Here is a 23,624-nt window from a genome sequence, read left to right on the forward strand (position 1 = left end):
TCACTTACACCAATGGACAGATCATCCAAAATGGAAATAAATAAGGAAACAGAAGCTTTAAATGGCACAATAAACCAGATAGATTTAATTGATATTTATAGGACATTCCATCCAAAAACAACAGATTACACTTTCTTCTTAAGTGCGTACGGAACATTCTCCAGGATAGATCACATCTTGGGTCACAAATCAAGCCTCAGTAAATTTAAGAAAATTGAAATCATATCAAGCATCTTTTCTGACCACAACGCTATGAGATTAGAAATCAATTACAGGGAAAAAAACATAAAAAACACAAACACATGGAGGCTAAACAATACGTTACTAAATAACCAAGAGATCACTGAAGAAATCAAAGAGGAAATCAAAAAATACCTAGAGACAAATGACAATAAAAACACGATGTTCCAAAACCTATGGGATGCAGCAAAAGCAGTTCTAAGAGGGAAGTTTATAGCTATAGAAGCCTACCTCAAGAAACAAGAAAAATCTCAAATAAACAATCTAACCTTACACCTAAAGGAACTAGAGAAAGAAGAACAAACAAAACCCAAAGTTAGCAGAAGGAAAGAAATCATAAAGATCAGAGCAGAAATAAATGAAATAGAAACAAAGAAAACAATAGCAAAGATCAATAAAACTAAAAGCTGGTTCTTTGAGAAGATAAACAAAATTGATAAATCATTAGCCAGACTCACCAAGAAAAAGAGGGAGAGGACTCAGATCAATAAAATTAGAAATGAAAAAGGAGAAGTTACAACAGACACCGCAGAAATACAAAGCATCCTAAGAGACTACTACAAGCAACTCTATGCCAACAAAATGGACAACCTGGAAGAAATGGACAAATTCTTAGAAAGGTATAACCTTCCAAGACTGAACCAGGAAGAAATAGAAAATATGAACAGACCAATCACAGTAATGAAATTGAAACTGTGATTAAAAATCTTCCAACAAACAAAAGTCCAGGACCAGATGGCTTCACAGGTGAATTCTATCAAACATTTAGAGAAGAGCTAACACCCATCCTCAAACTCTTCCAAAAAATTGCAGAGGCAGGAACACACCCAAACTCATTCTACGAGGCCACCATCACCCTGATACCAAAACCAGACAAAGATACTAGAAAAAAAGAAAATTACAGACCAATATCACTGATGAACATAGATGCAAAAATCCTCAACAAAATACTAGCAAACAGAATCCAACAACACATTAAAAGGATCATACACCATGATCAAGTGGGATTTATCCCAGGGATGCAAGGATTCTTCAATATACGCAAATCAATTAATGTGATACACCATATTAACAAATTGAAGAATAAAAACCATATGATCATCTCAATAGATGCAGAAAAAGCTTTTGACAAAATTCAACACCCATTTATGATAAAAACTCTCCAGAAAGTGGGCATAGAGGGAACCTACCTCAACATAATAGAGGCCATATACGACAAACCCACAGTAAACATCATTCTCAATGGTGAAAAACTGAAAGCATTTCCTCTAAGATCAGGAACAAGACAAGGATGTCCACTCTCACCACTATTATTCAACATAGTTTTGGAAGTCCTAGCCATGGCAATCAGAGAAGAAAAAGAAATAAAAGGAATACAAATTGGGAAAGAAGAAGTAAAACTGTCACTGTTTGCAGATGACATGATACTATACATAGAGAATCCTAAAAATGCCACCAGAAAACTACTAGAGCTAATCAATGAATTTGGTAAAGTTGCAGGATACAAAATTAATGCACAGAAATCTCTTGCATTCCTATACACTAATGATGAAAAACCTGAAAGAGAAATTATGGAAACACTCCCATTTACCATTGCAACAAAAAGAATAAAATACCTAGGAATAAACCTACCTAGGGAGACAAAAGACCTGTATGCAGAAAACTATAAGACACTGATGAAAGAAATTAAAGATGATACTGACAGATGGAGAGATATACCATGTTCTTGGATTGGAAGAATCAACATTGTGAAAATGACTATAGTACCCAAAGCAATCTACAGATTCAATGCAATCCCTATCAAATTACCAATGGCATTTTTTACGGAACTAGAACAAAAAATCTTAAAATTTGTATGGAGACACAAAAGACCCCGAATAGCCAAAGCAGTCTTGAGGGAAAAAAACGGAGCTGGAGGAATCAGACTCCCTGACTTCAGACTATACTACAAAGCTACAGTAATCAAGACAATATGGTACTGGCACAAAAACAGAAACATAGATCAATGGAACAAGATAGAAAGTCCAGAGATAAACCCACGCACCTATGGTCAACTAATCTATGACAAAGGAGGCAAGGATATACAATTGAGAAAAGACAGTCTCTTCAATAAGTGGTGCTGGGGAAACTGGACAGCTACATGTAAAAGAATGAAATTAGAACACTCCCTAACACCATACACAAAAATAAACTCAAAATGGATTCAAGACCTAAATGTAAGACCAGACAGTATAAAACTCTTAGAGGAAAACATAGGAAGAACACTCTTTGACATAAATCACAGCAAGATCTTTTCTGATCCACCTCCTAGAGTAATGGAAATAAAAACAAAAATAAACAAATGGGACCTAATTAGACTTCAAAGCTTTTGCACAGCAAAGGAAACCATAAACAAGACGAAAAGACAACCCTCAGAATGGGAGAAAATATATGCAAAGGAATCAACAGACAAAGGATTAATCTCCAAAATATATAAACAGCTCATGCAGCTCAATATTAAAGAAACAAACAACCCAATCCAAAAATGGGCAGAAGACCTAAACAGACATTTCTCCAAAGAAGACATACAGATGGCCAAGAAGCACATGAAAAGCTGCTCAACATCACTCATTATTAGAGAAATGCAAATCACAACTACAATGAGGTATCACCTCACACCAGTTAGAATGGGCATCATCAGAAAGTCTACAAACAACAAATGCTGGAGAGGGTGTGGAGAAAAGGGAACCCTCTTGCACTGTTGGTGGGAATGTAAATTGATACAGCCACTATGGAGAACAGTATGGAGGTTCCTTAAAAAACTAAAAATAGAATTACCATATGATCCAGCAATCCCACTACTGGGCATATACCCAGAGAAAACCATAATTCAAAAAGACACATGCACCCCAATGTTCATTGCAACACTATTTAAAATAGCCAGGTCATGGAAGCAACCTAAATGCCCATCGACAGACGAATGGATAAAGAAGTTGTGGTACATATATACAATGGAATATTACTCAGCCATAAAAAGGTACGAAATTGAGTCATTTGTTGAGATGTGGATGGATCTAGAGACTGTCATACAGAGTGAAGTAAGTCAGAAAGAGAAAAACGAATGTCGTATATTAACGCATGTATGTGGAACCTAGAAAAATGGTACAGATGAACCGGTTTGCAGGGCAGAAGTTGAGACACAGATGTAGAGAACAAATGTATGGACACCAAGGGGGGAAAGCCGCCGGGGGGCGGGTAGGGATGGTGGTGTGCTGAATTGGGTGATTGGGATTGACATGTAATACACTGATGTGTATAAAATTGATGACTAATAAGAACCTGCTGTATAAAAAAATAAATAAAATTTAAAAAAAAGTCAGAAATCCATGGCAATGACTGAGGGCCATCAAAAGTCATATACACCACTGATACTTCCTTTCTCTTTCTTCATTGTGTTCTCTCTTCCTCTTTTTCTATTCCATTTCCTTTTCCTTCCTCTACTTTCCCATTTTTTTGTTGTTGTTGTTGTTCCCTAAGATTTGGGACTACTAGTAGGAGGGCCAATTGTCCCAGTTTGCATTGAGCGGAGAGGTTCCTAAAACATGGGACTTTTGGCACTAAAATTGAGAAAGTCTCATGCAAACTGGCACGAACTGGTCACCCTGATACTGGTATCACTCAAAGTGTTTCTCAGCTTTGCCGGGGCCTGATTTAAAGAAGTCACAAAGCAGTATCATTTTTGCTTATCCCAGAAGCCCAGGTCCTGTAATTCTGAGGACTTGTGAAGCAAGGGCAAAGTGTAAGTCCTCTCAAATGTGTATAAAAGGACAAAACTCACCATATGTGTTTCAGCAATAATGACAGGAGAAATTCAGAATGATCATTTCAGGTTAAATTTAAAAGATTACATGGCATCAGAAAGACATTATTCCAAGGGGTCTCGGATTACTGGAGCTCTGCCTATTGAACTCTTTCTTCTGCAAATCTCACTAATCTTAACCTTGGGGAAGATTTTTTCACTAGAAAATAATTTTTAAACATTTAAAATCATGCATTCAGATGTAATGTACAACATGGTGACTATAGTTAACACTGTACTGCATATTTGAAAGTTGCTAAGAGAATAGATCTTAAAAGTTCTGGGCTTCCCTGGTGGTGCAGTGGTTAAGAATCTGCCTGCCAATGCAGGGGACACAGGTTCGAGCCCTGGTCTGGGAAGATCCCACATGCCGCGGAGCAACTAAGTCCGTGCGCCACAACTACTGAGGCTGTGCTCTAGAGCCCACGAGCCACAATTACTGAGCCCGCGTGCTGCAACTACTGAAATCCGCATGCCTAGAGCCGGTGCTCCGCAAAAAGAGAAGCCACCGCGAAGAGAAGCCCGCGTGCTGCAACTACTGAAATCCGCATGCCTAGAGCCGGTGCTCCGCAAAAAGAGAAGCCACCGCGATGAGAAGCCCGCGCACCGCAACGAAGCGTAGTCCCCGCTCGCCGCAACTAGACAAAACCTGCACGCAGCAACGAAGACCCAACACAGCCAAAAATAAATAAATTAAAAAATAAATAAATTTTTAAAAATGTTTTTAAAAAAAGTTCTCATTACAAGAAAAAATTTTTTGTAACTATGTGTGCTGACGGATATTAACTAGACTTATTGTGGTGCTCATTTTGCAATATATACAAATATTAAATCATTATGTTGTATACCTGAAACTAATGTTTTATGCCAATTATACCTCAATTAAAAAATTTAAATTGCAGTAAAATATTCATAACAAAATTTACCACTTTAAACGCACAGTTCAATAATAACTACATTCACATTGTTGTGAATTACACAACAATTGTGTAATTCACAACAGAAACTCATTTTCATTTTGCAAAACTAAAAGTCTACCCGTTAAACAACTCCCCATTCCCTTTCCCCCCAGCCCCTGGTAACCAGCATTCTACTTTCTGTCTCTATGAATTTGACTACTCAAAGTACTTCACATGGGAGGAATCATCCAGTATTTGTCCTTTTGCTACTGACTTGTTAGAATTTTTTAAATTGACTGGTTAGAACTGGAAACAGAAAGTGTAGAAACGGGCCCAGGTCTCTCATCTCCTTTTGCCCCCTTTTACCAATACAATACCTGTGGACACGTGCATTTCATCTTTGTGGTCCCAACTCAGTGATTCTCAGCCTTCTCACCTGGGGAGTTTTTAAAATTCTCTTGTCCAGATCCCATCCCAGATCCATTAAAGTCAGAATCGCAGGGAGTGAAGGCTACAGAAAACACCCCCGGCATTTCTAATTTACAGCCGAGTTTGCCATCCAACGCCTAACTGGAGAGCTGAAAGGGAGATTAACAGTTGGCAAATCAAAGAGTTTAGGGTAGATGGTCTTTAAGGTCTTTTTAAATTCAAAAATTTTGCAAAATCCACTAGCGTCTTCGTAATTCTCAACCAGCAGTGGTTGAGTTGATTCAGCTACGCCCACCCAGGAGCTGAGTGGAAGCTCTCTGGAGTGTGGCTCCCTCTGCAGTCTACTGCTGTCATGACAGCCCCACTTTAGAACCCTCTTACTGGTGGCTATAACACCCCTCTCTGCAGGCACCCCTCTCCTGCCACATTCATTCAACACATACTTCTTAAGATGTCTCACTTTCCTTTTTTTTTTGCCATACCACATGCATGCGGAATCTTAGTTCCCCGAACAGGGATTGAACCCTTGCCTCCTGCAGTGGAAGCATGGAGTCTTAACCGCTGGACCGCCAGGGAAGTCCCCTCACTTTCCTTTTAAAACACTTATTCAAGCCAATAGATAATAATATTTGTGCTTAATACATCAACTTCTAAAAGACCATGAGATATGCAAATAATTCTAAGGTCAAATGAGGGATATTACAGGGACATTGATTTCAGCTGAATGTAAGAAATACTTTGCTGAAACCAGAGGGGTTTAATAGAATAAATTACCTTGGGAAATAGTAATTCCCTTGACACCAGTGCTACACAAGTGAGTACCATCTGTGAGGGAGGCTATAGGGTAAGAATCCTAAATTAGAAGGAATTAGGATGACCTGTGAGGCCCTTCTAACTCCAAAACTCCATGATTTAAAAGTCAGACAAAAATGACCTAAGGCAGAGGAATGGTTTCTGAGTTAAGAAATGGAGCTCCAGGGTTCTGATTATTCCAACTTTCAACTACTCCCCAAGTTTACATTTACATTAGTTACTTGACGTAAAATATCCAAAATGAATACACGTGAGTCCCATTTTGAAGAAAATTCATTATGGCATGTAAAACTTTGAGTTTTTCAGGAAGATTTATTGATTATTTGCATTGTGAAAGAATTATTGACTTTGTAGAATCATGTTTGGATGATAGAGTTACTTTGAGCATCTAACTATTAATTTACAGATCACTAGTTACTTAGCCAAGGTGCTTGGGTGACTAAAAATTTAACTCTAAAGCTGCCCTTTTAAGTTCATTTGGAAATAAAAAAGAAAGAAACATCTGAGGTGCCATTAGGAAAACAGAATGTGATTCAATAACAAGTACTTAAACATTCCCTTGGAAAACACAGAGCACCCCACAATTCAATGCAAAACCAGCTGCAACTTCTTGAGTGCTGTACTGTGTCAATCACTTCAGAAACCTCATTTCATTTAATCCTCACGTAAGCCTTGTAAGGCAATACACTATTATCTCCATTTTATCGGTGAGGAAATTGGGTCTCAGGGAGGTTAAGTAATTTCTTCCCGAACATAAGTTCAAGTCCAAGTCTTTCTGATTCTTTCCCTTATACCAAGTTATCCCAACCCACTCCTCTAAGAACAAATTGTCCACTGACAGCTTGAAGACCACATGTGTTTGGGTTAACTTTTGCCCTTAAAGTGTTTTCAGTAAGAATTAGTTGCCAATGTTTAAACATTAGATTTTACATGAAAGTCTGGACGTCCTGTCTGTCTCGAAGAATCAGAAGGTCTGGCAGCCCTGCTCCTGCAGTCTTGACAAGGCCGATGGGCCCCATCCTTAGCTGGGGCCTGAGTTCTTTGGGTTGCTCTGGTCCTCACCCCTCTGTGCTGTATCCCTCACAAGCAGGCTGAGAGTTAGTTGCTATTTCTCCCTTTACATGCAGCCCTTATTACTTATGTATGTACCTACCTGGCACCTGTTGGGGCTGAATTTGCAACCCTCAATTTAGAATCTCTCTTCCACGTCCCTTGCCCCAGTTCAGATCCCAAACGTTCTGGTTCTGTTTGTCCCAAAGCCATTTTTGCATTGTTACCATTTCCCAGTAGCTGGGCTGAACGTGTATTCACCTTAAAATTTCTGCACAAAGGTAGTTCTATGATTTCCTCACATGTTGGAGGCGTTTTCTGTACTTCCATACTTAATAGCCTGTCTTGCTTTCATTTCTTCCCACCCTTGGGGGCTAGGTTTGGTCTTGTGGTTCTGGTGGGGGAGAGAGAAACGCCTCCAAGTACTTTGGGGGTGGGGTGAGGGGAGTGGTCCTGACCTATGAGTCCCCAGCAAACTGGGACTACGGACCTGGGGAATGGACTGGGTGTGTCACAGAGAGAAGGGGATGTGTCTGCTTCTTTCTAGCCCAGGAAGAACCGGGTCAATTATCGTTCAGCATCTGGGTTCCCATAGAGCCCAGAGGATCCCTGCAGGTTGTCTTCCCAACCCTCCCCTTGCTGTACTGCCCCCCTCCACCCCATAATAGAATGACACCTACTCAGACAATGTGATGCAACCTCGTTTTATTAGGAAAGGATGGTGGGCACTGGAGTGGCACTTTGCAGGGTCCGGGGAGGCACTGGGGAGGGGTAACAGAGATGCCCGGCAACTAGAAAGCACAGCTGCTCTCCACGAAGCGGCGACACTTCATGACCCGCAGGTACGTCTCAGCCTTGTGCAGGTCCTTCTTGAAGCAGGAGAGCAGCCCGTAGTTCTTGAGCAGCGCGTCATCACTGCGCATGTTTGTGTCAAATTTGTCGTAGGTCTGCTTGAGGATCTGCCCAGCCCGGGGGCTGCCATCTTCCAGCTCCTGCAAAAGGGAGGGAGAGACAGACAGGGAGCCCTTGGGAGCGGCTGCCTCCCGTCCCCTCCATTTGCCACCCTCCCCTCCAGGCTTGGAGAAGGGTGTGGAGGGAGGACTCACAAGGGGAAACGGGGAAAAGATTTCTCCTGGGTCAAGGCTGGACCGCCACGGAGAGAGCAGGAGCCTCTCTCCCCCAGCCCACGTGAGCCCCCCATCCCTCGGCTAAGCCAGGAGCGGGCGGCCACGGGCCCAGGCTGGGGGACCCACTACGCCATCCCCACCCGCATCAGGGCCTGGATGCCCTCCTCCAGGTCCTTCAGCTTCTCATAGACGCGGTCCGAGGTGCCAAACACCAGGCTGTTGGTGAAGACCCTGCTGAGGAACTGCACGGGCCCGAGCCACGACTGGATAAGCAGCAGCGAGAAGCGGAGCAGCTCCACGTCCTGCGGGCAGATGGGTGGGTGGTGGGCGCCGCGAGGACGGGGGCGGGGGGCAGCCGCGTAAGGCCGGCCTCTGCCCGCGGGCCTCCCGCCGCCATCCGTCACCTTCCGCCACCAGCCACCACCCTGCGCCTCCTCGGGGAGGAGACAGCCCAAGGCCCGCTGCGGAGAGATGGGGCAGCCTTCTGAGGATGAGGGAGGTCCCTGCCCCTCGGTCCGCGGTGGCCACTCACCGATCTCTGCTGGGCCTCGTCCTTGCCTGTGGGGGCCGGGATGGTCTCCGAGAAGCAGAAGGCAGCCTGGGCGTTCTGGATGGAGTATCTCTGTCCCTCTGGGATGTAGGCGCGCTCCTGGGAGAAGGAACACGCGCCCGGGTCTAGGCTGGTGCGCGGTTCTCCTCACTGCTTTATTAGGAACCCCCCTCAGTTTATGACAGCATCTTCACTTGGATAAAATACCTCTGAACTCCTTAGTTTCCTCCCACTACGTGGAGGGGGCACGGATTCACCCCTTCCTGCCACCCGCCACTAGTACGCATCCCTGGGGAGCTTACAAACTCTTTGTAGGTGTCAGCCGCCAGTTGGTGCAGGTGCTGGGCCCGGAGCACAGCGTTGGCAAACAGGCTGGACAGGGGCATGGCTGGGAAGGCGCCCACCTCCTGAGTCCAGGGCAGGTAGAGCAGGGCGAAAGCCAGGAGCATGGAGGTCTGAGGGCCTAGAGAGAGACAAGGAGGGCCGGAGAGGGAGGGGTCCACAGAGCAAGAGGCCTGGTTCTCCTGCCAGTCCTCTACCGCCCCTCCGCCCGGGGAATGAGAACATTTAAAACCTGGTCACATGTCCGGGGGTAGATATCCGTGTTCACATCCAGAAGCCCCAATGCCCGAGGTTAGTGCCCCCATCCATCTGCAGGGCCCTCCCATCACCCTTCAGTACACACCAAGCCCGAGGGGATTTTAGGGGTGCTTACCTGCAGCCATCACAGCTGGTGAGCTGTCCACAGGACCCTGAGCTGTCTGGGGAGCTGGGTCCTGGGGTCCTGGAATTGGTCCCTTGTGGGCCTTTTTTATACCCTGGCCTCTTCTCTCTCTCCCTCTGCCCCCACCCGTTTTCTCTATACATTTATGCATGGGCCACCGGCGGGCCTGTGCTAATGGATAATTTAGAACCCCCTCCCACTCATCCTGTTCCCGCTTCTCCTCTGGGGTCATGTCCCCCAGGCTTGTCATCTTCCCCTCTCCACTGTCACCTGTCCTGAGGGCTGTACGCACAGAGTCTCAGCTTGAGAGACCACCCAATCCGTCCTCTTTTTAAGGGGGAGGTAGCAGAAGGGAATAGCCTGAGTCCAGGCACACTGTGGCAGGGTGTCATTGCGGGGTTGGCCCCCAGGGTGAGGAGGGCCCAAGCTGGTCCCCTAAAGGGGGGCTATGTCAGGATGGATGTACCCTGAGAGCTATGTGGATGCTTCCTCACTCTCTACCTCTTTCCTCCTCCCTGCACAGCTCCCCTCCATCCACCAGAGAGAATGTGTGTTTGGGGGAAGGGGGGCCAAGGATAGCAATAGATTCTGGGGTTTCTGGGCACAGATTCCACCTTTGCCCCATCACCATCCTCCTGCCACCTGATCCAGCCTGAGGCAGCTGGATTCAGGGCTAACACTGACCGCTAGAGGGCTCCAGCCCCGCACATTGCCCTCCCCTTGGCCGGAGCATAGGGGCTCCCCCAGGTGGGTAGGGCAAAGGACCAAAACTTGAGGCATTGTCCCTGCTCCTTGGATGTGCCACAGAGATCCCGGGAACAGACACTGCTTACAACTGCTTCCTCCCATAGCCCTGTCACCATCAGTGAATCTCAAATTTGGAAGAGCCCTTGAGGACTTGAGTCCCACCCCCAGCACTGGAGCTCTGGGCACAGTACACTGAAAGATGCCCTCTCCAGTCATTGCAGTCTCCTCCCCGTCTTTCTTCTCCTCCTTTTAATATTTGTATAGAGCTTATCAGGTTGTGAAGAGCATGCCCATGCAATCTCACATTAGACCCTCAGGACCATCTTGTGAAGGAAGTATTATCACCCCATTTTACAGAGGAGGAGACCAAGGCTCAGAGAGGCTTACTTACATGAGCGCCCTCAGCCAAGGCAGCAGATCTCCAAATCCTTGCTCTTCCCACGTTGCAGCATCCCAAGCCCTTTCTTCAAAGCAGACTGGGTGGGCGCCACTCTGTTTTTTTTAACTTTGAAATCCCTCTCATCACAAGGATCCTGCCCCTAATCACAAGGATCCTGCCCCTAATCACAAGAGTCCCTTTGCCTCATTTTGTCCTCCCTTAAGAGTCAGCTTGTTGTCCGTCATTTTCCAGGTGAGACTGGCCCAGAGACATGGGGTGCATGGCGGAGACCACATAGCAGGGCAAGGCCAGGGTCAGGAAGGCTAGGGCTGCAGTCTTGCCACCTCCTGGTGCCCAGGGTTGGGGCTATTTCAGCATCTGGAGGTCACCAGCGTCCAATCGTCCCCAAGGATAAGAGCAGGAAAGAACATATTGCCCTCCGTTTCAACCTTCCATCCCCTGAGTCTAAAAACATTTAGCACTTGACCCTGTGGGGAAACAAACGAACGAACGAGAAAACCTTTCTAGAGGTGGTTGGTCATAGTGTTGCCAACCAATGCTGAAAAGTCACACCCCCATGGTCCAGAACCTGAGTGCTTGTGCCTTGCCATCTCCCCCTTTTAAGACCAGAAGACAGAGCTCTCTTTTCTCCCATCACTCCTGGACCATCGCCCGACCGTGCCCCTGATTCTTCATCTGCTACGGAGGGCACTGGGACCTGCGGGAATTGTCCCCAGGCATGACCATAGGAGGACCAGAGGGGAGTGTCATTAAAGAAACAGGCTCTGAGGAAGGTGGGGCCACAGGAAAGGTGAGGACACCACTTTCCTCTCCTTCCAGAGCCACCAAAGGGGAGGAGCCAGGCAGAAAGTAGAGGAGGGTCTCTAAGCCCCACACAGCCTCCTGTGTCCTCCGCCACTTCTTCCTTCTAGGTCACCTGGGGGAAGGGACACTGAAGTGGAACCTCTCGTGACAGACTTCTAGCTAATGCTGGGGGGACTAGTATGTGAACTGTGGACCACAGGAGAAGCTCAGGCCTCCCCTAGGACTGAGGGTACAGGAGCCCGACTTGGGGACCACTTGAGAGCCACACAAGGTGGGCACAGGTGAGGTGTGGCTGAGGCTCCCTGCCAGGCAGGTTACTGCCAAGAACAGGTGGGACCAGCCAGAGCAGGGGAGCGTCTCCTCTCACCAACCCACTTCCGGTTGGCCCACAGGATTCTGGGGACCCCCGGGATACACCTTTATAAAAGGTGACCACGGTGGCAGCCATCACACCCAAAGAGGGAAGAACTGGAGGGTGGGGGGTGGATACTGGTGACCCTTCTCTCTAGTCTAGAAAAGGTCTTTTTCAGGGTCTTTAGTGATGGAGACACATACATAATTCATTGCTAGTAGAAGATAAACTTTGAATTAGACTTGGGAATTCCGTGCTCTTGCTAGGGAGGCACTCACCCCTTCTTGGGGCACCAAGGCTTCTCCAGATTCAGAGGCTGCCGCACAATGGCCTCTGCATGGTGGCCAGTGAGGAGAGGCTGTGATCAGCATCTCCAGGGTCATCCTCGAAGGGTTGGGGATGAATCCCCCATCATCTTGGAATCCATGAATTTCAGTGTGTTTGGAAGCCCTTCGTATTTTCAGATTTGACCATCTTTGGGGTTCTCTGTACCTATTGTGGAAATTCAAAGATCTACTCTTGATCCAAAAGTGGCCTCTTTCAGGCTTCAGGAGCACTTCTGAGGTTCAAGTCCACGCGGCTTGGGGCCATCTCATTGTTTAGAGTCATGCTTGCCCTGGTCTTAGGGAGAGCCGCAGAGGGACTGGGGGCAGCTCTTTCCATTCTCCCCTGGTCACTTGAGGTCCATGCTTCCCACCTCTAGCTCTGTCCTGCTTTCCTTGAGGCCAGAGGTTGGGATTGCCCCCAGGATATGCTCCACTTTGTCTTTGATTCAAGCATGAGTCTGATGACCGCGTTGATCACAGCTCATTGGGTCAATGTTTTTAGAGAATATTATGTGGGGATTCCCAAGGGCTTCTCCAGGGAGAGGTGGAAAAGGAGACCAACATTTCTGAGCGCCTTTCATGTGCCAGGCACTGTATTGAGTGATGCGGAGAGGGTGAGGTGCATTCATACAAGGACACTCAGGCTCAAAGAGATAAGTAGTTTGCCAGGAGTCTCTCAGCTCCTAAAAGATGGCAGCCCAAGGCCCCAGTCTTCCCACCACAACGAGCTCTTTAGAAGCCTCATCTAGGAAAGACAGTGGCGCCGCTGGGCGTGGAAGCACTATCCTTAGTGCAAAGCTAGCAGGGCGGGATCAAGTCCCCACTCAGAAGATGTTCAATGAAGCTTGGGGGGAATTGAATGCAAGGAGCTTCAGCCCAGAGTGAGGTACACAGGCACCAAGAAAAGAGGCAGTAAAAAAACAACTCGATGGAGCCCGATTTAATGAACCAAGTCGCATCATCCTTCACATTTGTGTTGCACATTTCAGTGTACATCACGTTTTCACTTCCTTTATCTCATCGGACCCTTGAGTTTGCCAGAGGGCTCAAGCATGGAGGAAGGGCCTTGGAGGGCTCTGGGGTCGGGGGGAGGATGAGGGCAGGCACTCCTGTGGGTTGATGGGGATGTTGTTTACAGTAGGTGAGGATCTCTGAACAATCTAGAAGTGCAAAACAATCTACATCATGGGACCTACTAAGTAATTTCCACTTGGGGGCTTATTCCCCAGGGAGACAAGCCCATTGAAAAAGAAATATAATAATACCGGGGTGTGTCCAGCAGCTGTGGGAAGTCTGAGGTGCTTTCCTGATTGGTGTTGTCAGCTGGAAATAACCTCTGCCTCCTTCTACCTTATTCTGTGGTTGTTTGTAAACATCTTATTCCCCTTAAGGGAATGTAAGCTCTTTGAGGCTGGGTTCACGCCTTTCGTCTCTTCATTCATTCACTCATTCTCTTTTTCCTGCATTAACTGATTCAATAAGCAGTTGTTGTACCTTCCATGTGCCAGGTATTGTACCAGTTCATTATACCTACATGAATAAAGGACACAATCTTTTCTCTGCTGGAGTTTACAGTCTACGGGAGAGACAATAGCAAACAAATAAATACAGAATGATAAAATGTATACAGAAATTTCACATTGTGAAAACTACCATGAAAGAAATAGCTAAGATATAGAGGTGAGAGCATAGCTCTGGGGATTGGGGGGACCTGGCAACTGGCACCATCCCAGGCCTAGCAACTCACCAATCATCTGTTGAGTGGATTGAATGGATGAAAAGACGGTGCCAGGGAAAGAACTCAAATATCCCCCCCGCCCCCGGCCAGAAATGGCAAGGCAGGCCATGCCGTGTCTTGACGTTCTCCTCATAGTAGAATGAATTTAACATAACAAGTACAGAAAAAATGGTAATATGGGATCTTGCCATGCACAGCAATACATACCTGAACAAACTTAAATGTAAAAAGGAGACAGGGCAGCATGCATATGCTGAGGGTAAGCACACAGAGATGTTCACGCAGACCCACAACTTGCAGAACCTGAGCCCCAAACAGGACCTCACGAGGCATCTGGCCCGCCCACTCCTGCCATGTGAGAAACTGGTCTTAGGGCCGAGAGGACGATGTCTTTTTTTTTTTTTTTTTAATTTGATCTGTGCATTAGGATCTGTCTAAATGTGTTTAAACAAACTACACTCTGAATTCAGGGTTTCAGTTTTGTTAATTTTTGTTTTCTGTGGAGTCACCTAAGTTTCCAAGTAAAGGCTTTGGGGTGGGAGATGGCCACTGAGGTGTCCCCAAGTGGCAGGTTTGTTGGTTTTGGTTTTTGTTTGTACCTGAGTCAATAGCAGTTCCCGAGGGTGCCATAACTAGGTGCAGCCTGGAGAGCAGAGACAAATCCAGACATTTCACAGATGTGGGCTCTGAATCCAGCTGCTGAGGTTGCCTACAGAGAGCAGAGCACGCGCGGACCAGAGTCCCTGGTCCCCCGGCTGGATGGCCTTTGAGGCCCTTTGCGGAAGATCCGGCCAGGCTGCACAACTGCTGGGGGTCCAGTGACACCCAAACAGCAGCAGCTTTCCGAGTTTTGTTTTGTTTTTCTCTAATCTCCAATTCTGCTGGAAAAACACCCAAACCCTTGGGTCAGAGCACCCCCGGCCTAGCAACACCTGCAGCCAGGGGGCCGGAAGTCAAGCTAGAACGGAGGAGGAACAAGCCTGTGCTTACCCCAGGCCCCGGGGGACAGGGCTGGATTCCCCCAGTGGGCAGCAGGGCATGTGCCCACCAAGGGCCCTCGGGGCTGCATTCTAAAGGAAGAGGGGCCCAGAGGGGCCCAGAGCTGGACTCCTGGAAGGATGGCCCAGTGACTCAACATCCTGGCCTATTAGGAAGGAGTGGGATCTTTGGGGCTTTGGGACTTGTGAACAAGGGAGATGGCAAAGCTGTCCCAGGATTCTCTCCCTATGGCTCTCCTCCTCCTCTGCCTCAGGGTCCTTTGAGGGAGGCAGCTGTGATGTAGTAGAAAGAATGCTGAGTTTGGAGTCAGAAGATCTGTGTGTGACTTTTGGCCAATTATGGTAATCATCTCCCTGGGCTTCGATTTTCTCATTTTTAAAGTTGGGATGCAGCCGTCCCCCTTCCAGGGTAACAGTGGGGCAAGATCATGTAAATGAATATGGAGGTGTTCAATAAAATCTTATTGGCAGTTAAGAGATTCTCAATATATAAATATTTGGGGGACCCAGAAAAAGAGTCTGATTCACGTTCTGTATCTTGGTTGTGGTGGTGGTTATACAAACCTGTAAATCTAAAATTCATGAAAAGAAAACAAAGTCAATTTTACTGTAGGATAATTTTCTAAAAACCAACATCTGGTTCAACTCCTTTGGACAAAATTTATGATTCCCGTTTTGTAGATAAAGCAACTGAGACCTGAGACGTTCATCACCCCCCACCAGCGTCACCCAGCTTTGTTTCCACTGCCTGTCAGTTCCAGGGGCCAGGGACCCATAAGACAGACATGGGGACACCTGTAGTGTAAGCCTCTGAGACAGAAGAATGGACTAGGGAGTGCTTCTACATCGTAACCATGAAGGCAGTGCCCTTGCGGGCTGGGTGTCTGGTGGTCGAGGCAGGCCTCCCTGCTCAGATGATTCTCTGCCAACAGTACTTCAAAGCATTAGGGAAACTCAGTTATTCAAAGATACTAAGTTGTCTTTCAAAAAAGCCAAGGCCTCCCCAGATTCAGGGCAGCCCCAAGCAGGGGGAAGACCCTGCTGTGGGGGGAGAAGTGAGGGCTCCGTCCCACCCCCAGCCGGCTGCCCAGGGTCCCTGGTGGAGGTCGAGGCCAGAATTAGCGCCACTATGCAAAGCAGCAGGAGAGGAAGGGCTGCAGCTCAGTGGAGACAGATGCCAAAACAAGCCAGTTTCCTCTGGCAGCCCGGACACCAGGGAGGGAGGAGGCCCGCCCCGGCTTGGCCCAGTCTGGCTCTGAGTGGGTACCGCTGAGCGACGCAGAGATGAAGCTGAAACCCCAGGCTTGGGGCCCTTGGCCACCTGCCCCACCTGGAATCCCAGAGGGAGCTGCTCTCACGGGTCCCCCCATGCTGGCCTTGGTTCTCCAGTTAAACTGGCAGCTCCCTGAGGACAGGGATTTCTCCCACCTGAATCCAGAGCATGAATGGCAAAGAGGTGTTCTGGGGTCCCCCCCAGGGTCAACAGGAAGTGGAGCTCAGCCTGGCTCTGCACACAGAGGTTAATTTCACTTCAGCTCCCAGCCCTGAGCTGCTCTCAGTCGCTCCTGCCGCTGGCAGGTTGGGGACCATTTTGCCTCTGATTTTGTGCTGGGAAAGCCTGAAGGGGTTACCTAAGGACGCCCAGACTTCACCACCACAGAGCCTCCCACTTTAGGAATCTCTCTTGCATAGCTCTGGGTCAAATTTAAAAAAATATCCAGGCTTGGTAGGGGACAAGGGGGTGTGTGATGAAGTCAGAGGAAACCCTGCCCTCAGGGAGCTTCTAATTTAACTGGAGAACAAGGCCAGTATGGGCAGCACAAGGTAGTAGCTATGCCAGAGCTGGAGAGGCCGGGGTCCAAACAGGGATTAGGCAGGGACTGGGCACTCTGGGAGGGCTTCCTGTAGGTGGAGGGCCTTAAAGGACAAGAGAATTGGGGTGGGTGGGGGGAGGGCAAACTCTTCTAGGGCTAAGACCTCTGCCCTACAGAGCAGGACTCAAATGCTGCTTGTCGGCTGAAGGGAATGCAGGGTGAGGGTATCCCCGCCGAGAAGGGCCAGTCCATTCAGTCCTTCTCCACTGCTCGGGGCCCCACTAGGGTCAGAGAGCAGGGGAAGAACGGGAGACACGGCCACAGGTCCCAACTGGGCCTTCAGAGAGAAGCAGTGAGTGAGCCCCGGAGAGGGCTCTGAGCCCCATGGCAGCCGTCCCTCCTCACACCCCATGGGTCCACGGGTGCCCAAAGATTTGCGCCCAAACAGGTACTCTCATCCACCCCATAGCCATAGATGTCACAAGCCTGTGTGTCATTTCTCAAGACACATTGTTTATTCCGTGGGAGAAAGGGCTCAAGGCCAGCAGCCCCCTGGGGTGGGGGAGGGCGGGAGAGAGCAGGAGAGGATGGGAGAGGGATGAAGCTCTCGGTGGCCCATCTGCAGCCACATGGGGGTGGGCCAGAGCCCTTCCCGGGCTCTACAGGAAGCCGGGCTGTTCTGAGTCCATTTGCAGGTTCCAGACAAGTCTCTGCCTTCCCCGTCCTGAATAGGGGATGGATCCCCGCATAGCACCCCCAGAAGGCTGGGTCCAGTCTAGCCCCAGAGAACTCCCTGCGCCAAATCACTGCCCTGTGGCCCTTCCGCTCCAGTCCCTTTGGCAAGAGATGGGGACCAAGGGCTGGAGGGGCAGGAGGACCTGGTGGGCCAGCTTTGGAGGCGGACAGGGGGTCCAGGGTAAAGGGGATGGGCTGGGAGCCGGGCGGCTCTGAAGCAGTCAGTGAGGGCCCAGTGGGCTATGCCCAGGGGCGTGGGGAGGGCCGGCCTCTCACTCCTGGCCTGGGTGTTCGCCCACCGACCACTTCACCTCTCCTGTCCGCAGCGTCACTATGTCCTCGTAAGTGGCTGTCTGGTCAATGTCCAGGCCCTGGAGACACGGAGCGGAGCTCAGGCCTTGGCCACACGCTGACCGCACACAGATGGTGCCTCTGACCGTGCCCCCTGCCCCCCACGGCCCCGGGAGCTGCGGGGTCCACCCCGCTCCTCACCTCATAGGTGTGATCTTCCTCCATCCCGGCCTTGCTGTCATCCTGGCAGGTGAGGGACGGAGAGCAGAGTGTTAGCTTCCCCCACCCCCATCCACTGCCGGCCCAGGCTGGGGAGGGCCGGAGAGATTGGCCCGGAGTGAAGGGTCAGGGGCCAAGGGTCAGGGGGAGAAGCGCACTCTGCGAGAACAGCTGATGAATAAAGGAGTGACTGAATCGGTAAATCAATGGGCAGGCTCCGGGGCTGGGGAAGTGGAGACCCTGCCCGTGTCCGGCCTGCCCCGTGGCTGCTTCCCCGGCCCCCAGGGTCACCTTGTCCAGCAGCAGGAAGATGGGCACGATGATGAAGAGGATGATGAGGAGGGTCTGGATCATGATGATGCCGTCTTTCAGCGTGTTCCGCCGCTTCAGCTGCGCCAAGGTGCTGAACCCTGGGGGGAGGTGGGGCGGGGGCGGTGAGGCTGGGGCCCCCACTTTGGGCCTGCGCCCCTCAGGACCTGCTTCTCAGCGGCTCTCCCAGGTGCTCGAGGGCCACAGTCACCGCCACACTGTGGCCCCCCCTACTGGTCCGGGCTGGGGTGGGGTGGGTGTGGACGGCTCCACGAGCATGCCCGCTCTCCTCCCTAGCTGGGGGGCGGGCCCCGCACGCACCCATGACCCGAAGCTCAGTGCCACAGCTGCGCTCTGTCCTCGGGGGCCACTTAAAGCACTCCTGCTCGCAGAAGTAGATGCCGTTGTCCTGAAACTGGATGTCTTGGATGATGAGCGTGGCCTCGGAGGTGTTCTGGGTCTGGAGGATGCGGCCCTTTTCGGGGAGAAATATCTTGGCCTCCAAGTCCGTCTCCTGCTTCCGGAGCCAGCTCACGTTGCCCAGGGCCTCCAGGTGGCACTTGATTTCCACCATGGAGCCCCGTTTCTTGGCCACGAAACGTGGGTTCTGCCAGATCCGGGAACAAATGCTTCCTGTGGGCGCCAAGGCTGGGATTAAAATCCCGCCCCTTGTCTTCTTGACCGTCAGCCCGAACTCAGGCCCTCAGCCGTGGGCCCCCGTCCTGGGCAGCACTGACCCCTGGCTCAGCCCCCTTGTCTGTCCTTGCTTCTCGGGGTGTGGGTCAGACATGAGGCAGAGGTGTGGGAGAGCCAGAGCCACGTGAGAAGCCACAGGCCAAGCCGCCGGACCCCGCCCCTTCCTGATGGCCCACCCTTCCCGCCTGATTTTCCTTTAGAAGGGCCTGGAACCTTCTGATTCCTTTCCATGCCCATTACAGCAGCCCGATGCCGGCCTCACCCCATGAGGCCAGAAGGCCCATAGCACAGCCTCCGGCCTGGCCTGGTGCTCTCACCTCTCCCTGCCCTGGGCTACTCACACCAGCCCGAAATCCTCAGGGGCACCCCACAAATCCTTAGCCTGGCAGTCAAGGCCTCCCAGTCCATCCCCTGGCCGTCACCTCCCTCCCCACTTCTGTGTGGAGCTGCTCCTCTTTTTATTCCTAAGCCTTCTTTCTCAGTTTGCCATGATGTCCCCGCCCACCTGCTCCAAGAAGCCTCCCTCCTGCCTGGTTCCCAGTCAGTGGTCCCCTAGGAACCCCTGCGACCTGTCGGGGCCCCTGAGGTTATGGTCTCCTGCCGGGGCTAAGCCCAACTCCCCAGCCAGGGAGACCGGGCCTGAGTCCTCAGTGGGGTTCCCTCTGGCCCCCACTCCAACCCTGGGTTTGGCGCTGCCCCGGATCGCTGGGACTGGAGCACTTATGTTTAATGACGATGACGGCTGGAGGAGTGGGGATTGGAGGGACTTCAGAGCCAGGTCTTACAGAGGGAGACAGACCCTAAGGAGGCCTGGGGATGGGAGTCCTGGGTGGGGAGACCCAGGGGGCACAAGGGCACAAGGGTGACCATGGGACAGCCCACAGGACAGTGACCGACTTTGGACACAGACATACTTGTCCCCAGAAGGGATGGGGGAAGTTGCTGACCTTTGGGATCCCGGTAGAGCTCCTCTGTTTTGGCCGCCAGCACCGTCTCACCTGCTGGGTGGGAGGGAGTGGGCGGGGCCGGTCACTCAGACTTGGCTGCCCCACCTCTGCATTCCCAGACCCACTTCCTCCCCGCCCAGGACATCAGCATCAGGACCCCTCAGCTCTCCCCCAGCCCTGCTCTGGAGAGACTAGAGTGGGGTGGGGTCACCAGAAGATCCGACTCCCAGCCCCCCTTCTGCCCTTGACCTTGAGCCGCGCCTGGATGAGACGGGAGGGAAGTTACAGCCGGAGGGCTCCACCGCCTTCCAGACCAGGGCACCACTTCTGGAACATGCCTGTCCCAGGTCTGCTTGGGGGCAGCTCTCCACTGCCCCCACCCCCCCCCCCCACGCAGTGCCCTCCACGGCCTGGGGGTGAACCACACTCTTCGTTCTCTCTCCTGGGCCCAGCTCTTCTGCGGTCAGAGCCACCAACCCCTCAGGCCCAGCTCAGCCTGACACCCTCCGGGCGGGAGAGGGGCTGGGGCCGCGGAGCCCTGAGCCATCAGCATGGCCGATACCCATAGACCCGGTCCCCAGGGCTGTCAGAGGGAGACAGGAGGCAGAAAAGTGTGAGAGACAGAAGCAGGAGGAGGAGAGAGCAGGAGACAGAACCAGTGGAGAGAGCGGAACCAGCGGGCCTCTCGGCTCGGGCCGTACCTGAAAGGAGCAACAGCAAAAGCACCAACCAGTTGCTGAGCCCGGGACACGGCGCCGGCCCCGCCATGCTCACCCCGCCGTCTCCTGCCCCAAGCCCGCGACAGCGGAGGCTCCTGGGGGGAAAACGTGTAACTGCCCAGGCTGCAGCCTGTCTCCTCCCCGCCTCTTCCCCACCAGGCCCCTTCCTGCCATGCAAATTGGGACCCAGGGGAGGCACCGGCTCTCCGGGGACCCTGGGGGAGGGCAGGCTCTTTTGTCAGCTGTGCTGCTAAGGCTCAAGGGTCACCCCAGCTCGGGTACTACAGCGGGGTCCGCGGTGGACGCCCCGGGTGGCGGCGGCCTCTGAGTCCCCACCCCATCCCCGTGCCCTGGGGCCCTCTAGCCTCCCACCGCACACTTAGCTGAATACACATGGGTCCTGTGGATGAATGCGAGCGCGGCCTCTCCACCCTGGACCAGCGTACACCCTGTGGGAAGAGGGGCACCCAGGAAGGATGGGGCAGGGGTGCTGGCGGGCAGCTATGGGCCCAGAGCACAGCCTCTTGGCTGGAGTGCAGGTGGCCATGTTGGGGGTTGATGGAGATTTGACCCTGGGGAGGAAAGGAACCACAGCGGTTCTTGAGCAAGAACAGGCCAAGAGTGGCAGCCGCTTGGGAGATTTGGTCCAGGACCTGGCGAGAGGGCCCCTCCCTCACTTGGTGGGAGAGTTTGCTGGGAGCTGCCAAAGAAGGTGGACTTAGGTGTTGACAGCTTAGAGAAAACCCACCACTCAGCAATCAGGGGACTCTCAGGGCACTGAAGTGTTATCCACAGCTCCAGGGGTCTTGGGCAGAGGACAGGAGGCTAGTATGGGGGAGTCTTCAGGTTCTGAAACAAAAAGGATCTCTGGCTTTATCTCGCCAGTCAGCAGAGTGGTGGATGGAACCATAAGTCTAGGAGCTTGTCTAAGCTCAACTTTGTGCCCCTGCCCCTGGATCAGACACAACCCTCATCCCTTGGGGGCTCGGGGCGGGGGAGGTGCCCTTGTGCAGTGCACAACCTGCACAGCTGCACATGGCAGGCTTGCATCCCTCAGCCCCACAGCTGAGCCCACTCTTGAGTTGTATGTTTTATGGAAGCTTCTTTACTCTCTCTTGGCCCCTCACTCTCTCTCTTCTTCCAACCGCCAGGAGGGGAAGGAAGTTGCAATTCCTGTGTCCTCTGCCTACATATTCTCCTTACCACCTGCCAGTTTTCAAACAGCCTGTGCTGCTGGCAGGTCTGTTTGGGTTCAGGGAGACATGGACCCGCCTCCTAGGCCAGGGTTGGTGGTGAGGAAGGCAGAGGTCTGGGTGCTGCCCCCTCAGTCCTGAGCATAAGCCTCACCTGGGATGGTGGGGTCCACCCCGCCCCCCCCAAGGAGTACGGGCCAGGACTGGAGCTGTGGAAAGCGGGGACAGGAGGGGTTAAGTTTCCATCCAAGGAACAGCTTGTTCCTGGCAGTCCCAGATGTTCTTGTTGTTTCCAGATGTTCCAAATGAAAAAAACCCCACATTTCTCTGAAAAGGTGTCAGATGTTCAGTTCACAGAACAAACAGCCCAGGAATATAAACATCACCTGAGGTCAGCTTGGGGACCATGGGCCCCTGGTGGGGGAGGTTGGAGACTCCCCCAGAGGAATGGGGGAAAATCCAGGGGTCTCTTCCTTTAGCAGAGTACCTCCTGGTGATGGAAGCCTTGGTTAGCTTTGGGGCTAGCATCCCCCAAAGTTGGGAGGAAGACGGAGAAGGCTTGGGATACACAAGTGTGTGTGTGTGCATGTAGCTGCTCACACGGGTTTGCTGCCGGGCTGTGTGATGTGGGGCTGCTCAGGAGCTGGTCCTGAGGCCCAGGGTGACTCTAGGGGGCACGGAGGTTGGGGGCGCAGTAGGTGTCCTCCAAACACACACACATCTGCGTCTCCCGTGGGCAGGGATGCAGATGTGTCCTTTGGACTTCATTCCCATTCATGCCAGGAGGGGGTGGGGGCAATGGGGGCCCCACCGTCTGCAGGGTTATTTGTCACAGTTGGGGCCATGCTGTTCCCTCCCCAGTGACAACAGTACTGAGCTCTGTCCCGGGCTTATGACGCCTTTTCTTTCCTGGAACAGGAGGCCTCGTAAGCCCACTCCTGCCTCTGCCCCCGGCTGCCCTGGGCTGTGCACCCCGACATCAGGCAGCTCTCACCCCACCTTTCCAGGAAGGCAGCATCAAAATAAGAGATGGGGGTGTAGGGAGAAGGGACACAGAGCTTGGGAGTTTGGGGAACAAGAGGGCAGGGACCCCCAGTAACCCTGGGAGGGTGGTGGGAGAGGGCAGAACCTCAGTTTGGAAAGGAGGGCTCTGACCTCTGCCCCTCCCCCCAGCCCTCGCCTACTGACTCTAGTTGGCTTGTTGTTACCAGGGGAGACCTGCAGGCTCAGAAGGATTCGGGTGTGAATCCTGACCCTGCAGGAAACCAGAAAGCCGCCTCAAGTCACCTGGGGCTTCTCAACGAAGGGTGGTCCTGCCCCATGCCGAGAGCATTGGGAAATGCTCCAGGGCCATTGCCAAGGTCAAATGACCAACGGACACCTCTGGCATTCATGGGCCGGGGGCAGTGAAGACCCTGCAGTGGGAGGGGCGGCCTCTCACAAAGCAGAATTTCCTTGTCTCACATGTCAACTGCACCCCTGTTAAGCAACACCCGTCCTTAACCTCTCAGAGACCAAGTTTCCTCATTTGGGTAAAACAGAAATAATTGTAATAATATCTTCTTCGTAGGGCGGTCGTGAGCCTTGAAGGGACTCAGGTTCACCCGCAGGCAGGTGGTGCGTAGGACTGATAACTGGGGGAGGGTCTTGATTCTGAAGTAGGAAC

At 51.3% G+C, this 23,624-nt stretch overlaps 2 protein-coding genes across 3 annotated transcripts; both read right to left on the reverse strand.

Moving 5' to 3' along the window:
• Positions 1-8,060: 8,060 nt before the first annotated feature.
• On the reverse strand, positions 8,061-9,902 carry LOC133080862 (somatotropin). The gene is made up of 5 exons (XM_061176945.1): positions 9,662-9,902; positions 9,249-9,409; positions 8,929-9,045; positions 8,537-8,698; positions 8,061-8,261 (listed from the first exon to the last, which is right to left on the reverse strand). Exons 1-5 carry the CDS (start codon positions 9,900-9,902, stop codon positions 8,061-8,063), a joined length of 882 nt encoding a protein of 293 aa, XP_061032928.1.
• A 7,900-nt stretch (positions 9,903-17,802) lies between these two features.
• Positions 17,803-20,814, reverse strand: CD79B (CD79b molecule). Of its 2 annotated transcripts, none has more exons than XM_061176269.1 (6): positions 20,748-20,814; positions 20,047-20,097; positions 18,725-19,036; positions 18,386-18,504; positions 18,077-18,118; positions 17,803-17,955 (listed from the first exon to the last, which is right to left on the reverse strand). In XM_061176269.1, exons 1-6 carry the CDS (start codon positions 20,812-20,814, stop codon positions 17,857-17,859), a joined length of 690 nt encoding a protein of 229 aa, XP_061032252.1. In that variant the 3' UTR covers positions 17,803-17,856. The 2 variants fall into 2 exon arrangements, with proteins under 2 accessions (XP_061032252.1, XP_061032251.1); XM_061176268.1 differs by having other exon boundaries at positions 20,047-20,100.
• Between the last annotated feature and the right edge of the window lie 2,810 nt (positions 20,815-23,624).

This window comes from Eubalaena glacialis, chromosome 19 (genome assembly GCF_028564815.1).
Source record: "Eubalaena glacialis isolate mEubGla1 chromosome 19, mEubGla1.1.hap2.+ XY, whole genome shotgun sequence".
Taxonomy (NCBI): Eukaryota; Metazoa; Chordata; class Mammalia; order Artiodactyla; family Balaenidae; genus Eubalaena; species Eubalaena glacialis.

Excerpts from the sequence above, each read along its gene's own strand:
- LOC133080862 (XM_061176945.1), bottom strand. The coding sequence starts at position 9,902 with ATGACCCCAGAGGAGAAGCGGGAACAGGATGAGTGGGAGGGGGTTCTA. Across the intron at positions 8,699-8,928 it reads ACGAGGCCCAGCAGAGATCG|GACGTGGAGCTGCTCCGCTT; the intron begins GTGAGTGGCCAC and ends ATCTGCCCGCAG. Across the intron at positions 8,262-8,536 it reads GCATCCAGGCCCTGATGCGG|GAGCTGGAAGATGGCAGCCC; the intron begins GTGGGGATGGCG and ends TCCCTTTTGCAG.
- CD79B (XM_061176268.1), bottom strand. The coding sequence starts at position 20,814 with ATGGCGGGGCCGGCGCCGTGTCCCGGGCTCAGCAACTGGTTGGTGCTT. Across the intron at positions 18,505-18,724 it reads CACTGAGCTTCGGGTCATGG|GGTTCAGCACCTTGGCGCAG; the intron begins GTGCGTGCGGGG and ends ACCTCCCCCCAG. Across the intron at positions 18,119-18,385 it reads TCTTCCTGCTGCTGGACAAG|GATGACAGCAAGGCCGGGAT; the intron begins GTGACCCTGGGG and ends CTCACCTGCCAG.